At 50.1% G+C, this 9,269-nt stretch overlaps 1 protein-coding gene across 1 annotated transcript; it reads right to left on the reverse strand.

The window, feature by feature from the left end:
- Positions 1-235: 235 nt before the first annotated feature.
- Positions 236-9,013, reverse strand: PENARI_c036G03081 (putative tRNA-splicing endonuclease; the record flags this gene model as incomplete). The annotated part of the gene is made up of 7 exons (XM_022636849.1): positions 236-319; positions 370-456; positions 522-578; positions 629-6,899; positions 6,961-7,019; positions 8,500-8,906; positions 8,965-9,013. 7 exons carry the CDS (start codon positions 9,011-9,013, stop codon positions 236-238), a joined length of 7,014 nt encoding a protein of 2,337 aa, XP_022483276.1.
- Positions 9,014-9,269: the final 256 nt, after the last annotated feature.

Genomic DNA, 9,269 nt, shown 5'->3' on the forward strand with positions numbered 1-9,269 from the left:
GGCGTCTGTGGCTCTGCCATCGCTGGTGAAATGAAGATGCAGTACAGAAACAAAAGACCTCGCTGACGCCGTGTAATGCTCGAAGATTTTCAACTCGGATTCATCACGAGCTGAGTCTATGTGGAAACAATGTCCCGAAGATTCCCTTGGATCAATTTCTGTTTCTTTGTGATTCGGAGAGTCCGCGATGGGACACAGAAGGATCCAAATTTGGGTTGTAGGTCAGGATGTACGCTCACTTGCGTTTGGGGCGGATAAATGGGTCCGTTTCCTTTTTTTTCCGCATGGGGGGCCGAGGCTTAGGACCCGGATTAGAACCCTAAATGTAGTTTAGTATGATTGATCAGAAAAGTCAGATAAATGACTTACCTCTGCTCTGGGTCCTGTTGGCGGGGCTCTCGGTGGGGGATTCGCGGTCGGGTATGCTGGGCCATCGCGAGACGGCTTAATGAGGCCCTGGAAGTTTGTTAGCATCTATAACAAGATTCCGCTCGATGGATCGAGTGCATGGTCAAACCTACTGCTGGTGGACCATCAGATCGCGGGCCCTTGGGAGCATTCGGGACGGAGGAAGCATTCTAGAGTTTGGTTAACGTTTGGTTGTAGTAAGTGAAGGACAGTGACTTACCCCTTGTGGACTTCCTTTTGGACCTTTCGGTACATGCACTGGTCCAGAGAGACCTGGATGGCCGGTGGCTCGGGGCTTGGGAGCCTGACCAGCTGGTCTAGAGAGACTTGAAGGGCCGGTATTCCGTGGACAGGTGGGGGCATGGGATGGAGCATTAGATTGTCCAATTCGAGGACGTTGCGCGTTGGGTGCATCGGGGACAGAATCCCCCCGCTTTCGCTTTGCACCTTCAAGAGGTTGCGAAGGATTCGCAGTAGTAGCCTGGACAACTGGGACTTTCGGGTTGTGCCCTCCCAGCTGATTCTCTCGCCGACGATCGTCCTTTTCCTTTCTTTGTTGCTGGAGCCTGTACTCATCCCTAGACATGCGATCCCGTTCAAACTTCGAGAGACGTGTCACGGACTTGCAGCTGCTGGACGAATGCCCAATCTGGCCGCATTCAAGGCAGAGTTCGGCAGTACAGAAGACTTTGGTGTGACCGGCTCCTTTGCACCGATAGCAGACCCCGCGTGCATGTTCCCTTGCCTCGTTATTGTCGCAATTGTGAGTAAAATGATCCGCGCTTCCGCATAGTCCACACATCTTAGTTGTGTCCAAGCCCGAACCTCCTCCAGAAGGCCCGTCGGGTGGTGGCGCTGGGGGTGTACCGCGGCGAGAAACGGACACAGAAACGGAACGAGAGTCAAGGCCAATGGACGCCGACGAAGACCGAGAGATGGAGGGCACGGAGGGCGCTTTGTCGGGAGTATTGGATCTAGCTGTATCGGTTTGAGGTACATCGGAGATTTTTTCAGTATCAAGATCAATCATCTCGACCTCTTTGTAACCGGTAAACTGCGGCCTCTCCAACATCTTCATGATGTTACCCTCGGTGTAGATGTTCCGCTCTCGCGCATTCCGGACGAGGCGATTCCAGAATTGGCCCTGGATCAAAGCTTGCGAGTTACCCAGAACCCAGAGCGATGACTTGGCACGTGTAAGACCAACGTTCATACGTCGGACGTCAGCCAAGAAACCGATACCTTTGTTGGATGCTCGAACACAGGAGAAGATGATGACCTCACTTTCTCTACCCTGGAAAGCATCGGTCGTATTGAAGTCAACCTTTTTCAGAATGTCTTCTCCGTATCGGTAGACGAATTGAGTCTTCATCTCTCTGAGTTGGCCCTTGTAAGGAGTAATGATGCCAACCTTGCCGGCAAAGTCGTATTCTTTGACATCTGTGATTAAACGCTCGTAGAGTTGCATCGCGACTTGTAACTCTGCTAAATTGACCAAAGAGCGGCCCTTTGGCACACTTGACTGCATGCCTTGAACGTCAAAGAATCGGTAGGGGCTGAGAAGTTCGCTCTGGTGCCAAGGGCGACGGCGGAGCTTAGCCATGTCCGGTCCATCCTGCAGCTTACCTTCGTAGAACGTATCACTGGGGAAAGCGCTGATTTCAGGATGCATACGGTACTGAATGTCGAGCAAGTGAACGTCTCTGGGGTGGTTCTGCTGCATCCGAACGAACAAACTCTGTTCGTACTGGAACCGTGATGCCATCTTTGATAGGACAGTTGGAGGTAGCTGCTTGGGATCACCGACAAGCACACACTTTGAGCAGCCGTATTTGAGGGGAATCAGAGCGCTGAGTTCAATACACTGAGCTGCCTCATCAATGATGACCGTCTCGAACTCGACGTTCATACCCTGGAAGATTTCATGACCAGAGCCGCTTAGAGTGGTGCAGATGACATGAGAGCCATTGATAATCTCTTCTTGAATGCGCCGTTTATGCATATCAGCATTGCGGGCCAAAGTATGGTTCTGATCGCGAGCCTTATCAATGGACGTGCTCAGCTGAGATCGTTTCTTCTTCATCAGTTCAAACTCGCGCTCGAGCTCTTCTGGAGGAGGTAATCCCTTTGCTCTTGCTTCATCAAGACGTGAACGAAGCTCTTTAAACGTGGTATCGGTTTGCTTATGCTCTTCGTACAGCTTCTGCATGTCGACACCGTTCCCTTTACTGGGGTCCTGGTTCAGACGGGCATTGACCACCTCATCGAGTGTGACATCCAGGACCTTAGTGTTGATCGCATCACTCCTTCCTAGACGAAGGACATTGACCTTTTCTTGGCGGCCATCGGATGTCTTGACGCCTTCCTTCAATCGCATGACCAACTCGTCCACGGCGGCGTTACTAGGCGCACAAAGCAAAAGCTTTTTGGAAATCGTGTTTCTGGCTGCTGGTCCACCGATGCTGACAGCTTGTTTCCCAAGAACATTGCTGAGGAGACTACCAACAAGTGCGATGATAGTCTTGGTCTTTCCGGAACCTGGCGGACCCTGGATAAGAGTAAATGCATCATTGTCGACAGCCGACTTGATAGCTTTTGCCTGTGCACGATTGATGGTGTAGTTGTCCATAATAGGCTGAAGCCTTGTGTCCGCGTAATTGAGAATGGGGGAAGGCTTGGCGAGAACAATCTCTTCGCATAGATCGTAGTACTGCAAGGCCATGAGAGCACCGTATTCGCGCTCCACAGGGGTCAAGGATGTGATCTTGGCCGCCCAAGCTTCAGTGCCGGGCCCAAAGTTGGCAAGGAACTTGTTGTTGCCGGGGTTGACTCGATATGTGATCTCCATCTTTGCATTTTTCCGATTCACACCACAGACACGCGCGAGGACATGAGGTGCACTGGAATCCTTTGTGGGCTCAGAAGCGTTGGAAAACAATACCAAATCACCTTCTCCGATGCTGAAATCCTTTGGCGGAAGACCGAGTGGCTGAGTGCTGAACTCAATCCACGAGTCCACAGCCAAACGAGACATGACCTTGACTTGGAAATTGCTGAAATTCCCCTCTTCCTTCGATTGCTGGAAACCTTGCCACGCCTCGAGAATCAAGAGCGGTTCAAAGGTATTCTGATAGTCGCCTGGAGAACGGAATGAGTTTGAGACGAGCGTATAGTCCTTTTGGTCTGAAGTTGTAGGAAGATCGCCGGTAGCAAAGAAGTCCCAGGATAGGATGGAGTGGTGAAGTGAGCCCAAATCCGGTGCCAAGCGCGCTCGCATATCTTTGATGGATCGATGACGCTTGATCTTCTTGACGGGCTGTTGCTGGAGGGATTTCTTTTTGCTTAGTTCGTAGGCGGCCACAGCCTCTGGTTTCTTTGGTTTGGCACCAAAGAGTTCTGTATCTAATTCATCTTCACTTTCAGAATCTGATTCAGAGCCAGAGGAAACCATCATGCTATCTGCGGGCGTGGTATGGTCTTTGCCCTTGATACCAATACCTTTCAAGCCCGATCCTTGCTCAGCAGTGAGCTGGGCAACACCCTGCGCAGGCATGCTCTTCTTGAGCCTGGCAAGTTCGGCCATATCTCGCTTCTTCTTTGCCTCCTTCTCGCGTTCCCGCTTCTCACGGAAAGATAAAACTTGTGTCGCGTCATCTTTGGGGCGTGAAGGCACGACCGGCTTGGGAGCATTATCACGACGTGCCTTGAAAGACATCGAAGACAAGGGCGTCTTGGCCGCCTTTTCAGCGTTCCGTTTCGCCTGGGCCGCAAGTCGTGCCTTGTTGATTTCCACAGAAGACGAAAGTTCAAGAAGGGTTTGATCGGCAAGGTTATCGTCAAACTCATCATCACTGTGGATGCGAGAAGAGGGGCCCGAGATATCGGAGGGTTTGGCAAACGAAGTGATGGAGGATTGTTTCTTGAGGGCAGCTGTGGAAGCAGTGACGACCGGCTTCTTGTAGTACGCTTCGAGCGAACGTACCAATTCAGCCTTTTCACGTTGTGTGAGGATTGTCTTGATAGATCCGTCAACAGCAACTCCTTCAATAAAGCTCAATGCATCAGGCTTCACGGTAGTTACGTCCATCGCACCCAGCCTCCGTAGAAGCTTTGAAACCAACCCTACGAGAGTCGTTGCCAAGTATTCATCCTTCAACCTGAGCCATTTGACCATGGCACTCATAGTCGTAGTGGGGGACTTCAGGAAGTTTTCAGACATGGACTTTTGCCCAGGATCTGCGTTTGCTACAGCCCCCAAGAATACACCATACTGATCGAAGAGGAAGTCGGCAAATTGAATCGTGTCACGACAGAATTCAAGCATGACGGACTTGTCGTTGCCGCGTAGATGCCACGCCTCGGTCTCGTCAAAGATTGTGGTCAGTGCCTGCCACAAATACTCCCAAAGTTTCTGCAACGACAGGACTTCTCGTCGATCTGCAAGGTTACGAGTGCGCAGCATACCAGCCTGGCTGTCACATAAGATCTCTACGATATCTGTACCCGTGTAAAGCATTCTTGGAGCTGGCGCGAATGTCTTCATGTTGGAGATTCGGCGGAACGACCAGCTGAGGCCGTAGACTGTAAGTGTGAAGTCTGTCTGCAGCAGATGAGAGATGGCGTCTCTTCGCGCTGACTGGCCACTGACGTTCTTGATCACGTCGACAGTAGCCTGGTAGGTATCCAAGTCGGCAGCAAACAGAGCCGAGATCAAAGCACTGCTTGTGTCCTGGCTTTGGAACAGCTTTTCCAGGTGCTCGGGCGGGAATTCTGATAGACGTTCAATGATCTTGCAAGAGAGGTGGGTAAGATGGCCATAGATCATGTTGAAATGTGTCTTCTCTTGGTTGCCTTCTCCTTTCGTAGGGAACTTCTCCAATCCCACCAGAGGTAGAATTCCTAACAGCGCCGAACTTGACAGTGGCAAGTTATCTCGGTGGAGATTTTTAATAACAGCATCCCAAATAGGGGCAGAGTAGGTAGACACTCCGTGTGAGAGGGTATTATTCTTCAGGATGACCTCATAGTCCGTCTTCAAAGACTGACACTCCAGTGCCAAGGTGTTGCGCACGACATCCATGCACAGCGTGATAATCTCTTGTTGGCGACTTTCCTCGACATTGAAGGTGGGAGGATTGAGAATCGTAGTGATGTTGTCACTAACCACCCCCATGGTCTCTGCCAGCACGATACGTGCTACCGAGCCCCGAGAAGCCTCATTGTCCGTGAAGCGGCGAAGCGTCTGAAGAAGACAGGTCAAGCCAATGTGGAAACAGTGGTACCGAGTCAGGTTGGGAAATTGCGAATCCTGAAGCCGGCCGAGCAGCTGCAGTTCCAAGAACCGACAGGCAGACGGCTGATGGGCGCCCTTCAGAGAGTTGAGGAACGGATTAATCCAGGAAAGCATGTCTTTTAGCGCGGATCTCTCATAAGATTCGCCTTCGGTTGTTTCCAAAAGGAAATTATTGAACTGAGTGTTGAAGAATGCCAACTCCATGATTGCCTGGGGAGATATGGTTTGCATGGCATCCCAGAAGTCGGCTGGGGCTTTCTCGAGAAAAGTCTGGATGGTGTTAAGAAGGAATCGTAAACCTGTAATAGGCAGAGCAAGATGTTCCACGGACAAGCGGCAAGGGTCAATTTCCAGCCCTCGAAGCTGATGTGTGATTTGCCCCTGGTCTAATTTTCTGACGATAAGTTGCATGCCTCGCCACAGTCGTTGAATGGCCGTAAATTGCGGTGGTTGTTGCGATGCTGTCCGCAGAGCCCTGAGAATCCCATCTCGCATCGCCCATTCAAATTCCAGGGTGGTCGGAGACCGCGAGTATCGTGTCCATGCCTGGATAGCCCAAAAGCTGCGTTGCGGGTTGGTATCGAATAAAAACTGAGTGACCGCAGGTATGTAGTCCGAAACCTTTAGGCTCCGTTTAGATTGGATCAGCTTAAACGGTTCATCGAAGTGCTCCTGTAGGAGGGTTTCTTTGCGCAACATGGCGTCACAACTCAGAGTCTCAAAGATTGACAGCAACGCAGCTCGATCCAAGACACCTAATCCAATATTTTGTGTTGGAGTCGCTCTCAGTTGCATTGTAGCTGTGGCCAGATTGCGTGTGATCCTCCTGATGTCCCACTCGTCGATTGTCCGGGCAAATGCCTCAACGTCCTCCTCCTGGTAGTTTTCCTCCTTCAACTGTTCCATGAGCCAGATTTTGCCAGTGTAGTACTCCTTGATGCAAAAATCGCATTTCTCCAGCGTCTCATCGAGTTTGCCCAGGACCCAGTTTTGGAGTTCTTCCACGCCATCTTTGTTGTATGCGAGGATTCGCATGCATGAAAGGAATTTTCGTTTTCGAGTGGTGCTTTCAGTAGCGACATCCTTAATAGATTTTCCTGACTCATCCACGCCGTCGAGGTCATCGTAACGTCCGTAGTCCTCTTCATGCTGTCGGGGGCAGAGGAGGTGGGTGCCCTCTGGAAGGGACTTGAGCTCGCTGTACAAAACACCACCCGTTAGTTCTAGTTCAATTGCCCCGAAAGGGTTGGATCACCTACCCGATTGCATCCACGAACTCCATGACTATGGCAGTCTCGAAATGCAGGAATGCTTGGATCTAAATGACAGTCCGGTTCCTTCATCCCAGAAACGCGGCAGCTAAACCATCGTCGTTCAAAGAACGTTTCTCGGCGTGAATTTGGGGTAGTAATATTCAAGATGCCATGTGTGGGCTTTCAAATGAGGGTATCGCAAAGCAAACGAGATAACTGAAAGTATCGCTGTAAAGGTGATGATGGCTGCGGCGAGAGGTGAGGCAGCTGAGTACGGTGCTGAGGGACGATTGATATGCGATGCCGCCAGGGTAACGGAAACTAACGGAAAAGTAACGAAAACAGTAATAAAAAAAAGGCACCACTTGGGTGTATGAAGATGGCAAGTCGGTGTTTGTATGAAGCTCTCAAGGACACAAAAATCCCCAGGACAAACGCGTCTAATTGGTGGGTGGTCCGGGCGGTGGAGGTGCTGTCTACGCGTGAACGCGCCCCATTTTACCCAAGTAGGAAAGAATTAACGTATTTCCCTACCGAGTGGGCCACCCCTACCGAGTGGGCCACCTACACCGGTCTATTCATTTTAAATGCATTTATCTCAACCAAAACGCCATTAAATTCAATAAGCTAAACTCGAGGTCTATTAGGACATGTAGTCATTCTATGACCCTGAATTCCACATACACTACACTTCGTTTTTGCCCTCGTACGCGACTGAGAAGGTGCCGGAGCTGGCCCTACCTCACGGGATACTTATGCTAAAACTACTTGCTCTGGCTGCGCTAGTAAGGCAGAGGCCTCTAAAACTAAGAGGCCTTCTTCGGAAGCTATTTGCCTTTTAGACCAAGTCCTTTTTCGCTTCTTCGTCTCGTTTACAGCGCGTAATTCGCTTACTTCTTTCTCGAGCAAAGCTGCCGATTGCATCGTAATTTGGTAGGCCTTTAAAACCTGATTTATCGCGGAGTTAAGCGGGCTTGATGGGCTTTTTAAGCGCTATTTTAGCAAAGCTTTAATTGAGGAAGCTTGTTTTTGTAATTAGACGTAGTTCAACGGCGTTTTTGGCTCCCACTCGCTTCCTCGGCTTAAGGGGGGTGTCGGGGTTCGAAGGCGAATATTAAGCTTCGAGATCACTCGATCGGGGTTATAAGGTATTAAACCGGCGGTGGCGAAGCTATTCTTAATAGTCTCCGATTTAAATGCCTCAATTCGCGCGGACGGGTAGGCTTTAAGGAAGTCTAGCTTATCAATATGGTTAATTCTAGCACGCGCTTTTGATTCGATAAGCCGACTATACGCGCGTTTTAACGCCGCAAAATAGCCAATATCGAGAGGCTATAAAAGGTGAGACGAGTGCGGAGGCATACAAATTGCGATAATATCGTTCTTTTCGCAAATTTGATCGAACTCCGCGGTTAAATGACTTCCGTGGCCGTCGAGGATCAAAAGTCTATACTTCCCTTTCGTACGCGAAGAAGTAGACGGAATAAAGAGCCTTTCGAGCCAACGAAGTCCAATTTCATCAGAGGTCCATCTATTTAGACTAACCTCGAAGCGCCAATCCTTAGGGAGGCCGTCGAACCAAGATTCGATATAGACTTTGCCCTTAAAAATCACGCACGGAGGAAGCGCCCACCCCGAAGCATTTATACACTCAATTGTAGTCACCCACGCGCGATTTCCGGGCTGTAAAAGTACTCGCCGACCGTAGTATTCAGCCCTCGTAACGATCTTCGCGGTCGCAATTAAGCCCATTGCGAATCCAGTCTCGTCGAAGTTGTAGATATCGTCCGGGTCGATGCCGTATTGAATTATTGTTTTTTGGACGAGATTAAACCATTCTTCAATGATTTTCGGGTCTTCACACTTCGCGCGCTCGTAATTATAGCCTTTTGAGAATCGGGAGGAGAGGATTGGATGCCTTTTTACGAATTTTGTAACCCAATCCTTACCGACTAAAGGAGAGGGGGTAGATCCACGCGCCGCGAGTAGTAAATCCGCCATTTCTCGTACGGTAGAAGGCCGAGGGGCTGCTCCGCGAGAGTCCATAGAGAGAATCCATTTTTGAAGCGATTCCTCCTCAATTTCGGTCAATTTATGTGAATTTGCGCGAGTTTCAGCGCGAAATGGACAGCCGGTAACGCGTCGCTGTAGTGTTGTACGGGGTACGTTAAACTGACGCGCTGCATCACGAATTGATAGGATTTCTTGCTTCTTAATAGCCTGGATAGCTAATAAGATCCTACCCTCTTGCTCCGTACGATTTTGAGAGGATTGAGTACGAATTGGTGGCATAGTGGGTGGTTGAAGAAGGAAGG

This window comes from Penicillium arizonense (genome assembly GCF_001773325.1).
Source record: "Penicillium arizonense strain CBS 141311 chromosome Unknown PENARI_contig036, whole genome shotgun sequence".
Lineage (NCBI taxonomy): Eukaryota > Fungi > Ascomycota > Eurotiomycetes > Eurotiales > Aspergillaceae > Penicillium > Penicillium arizonense.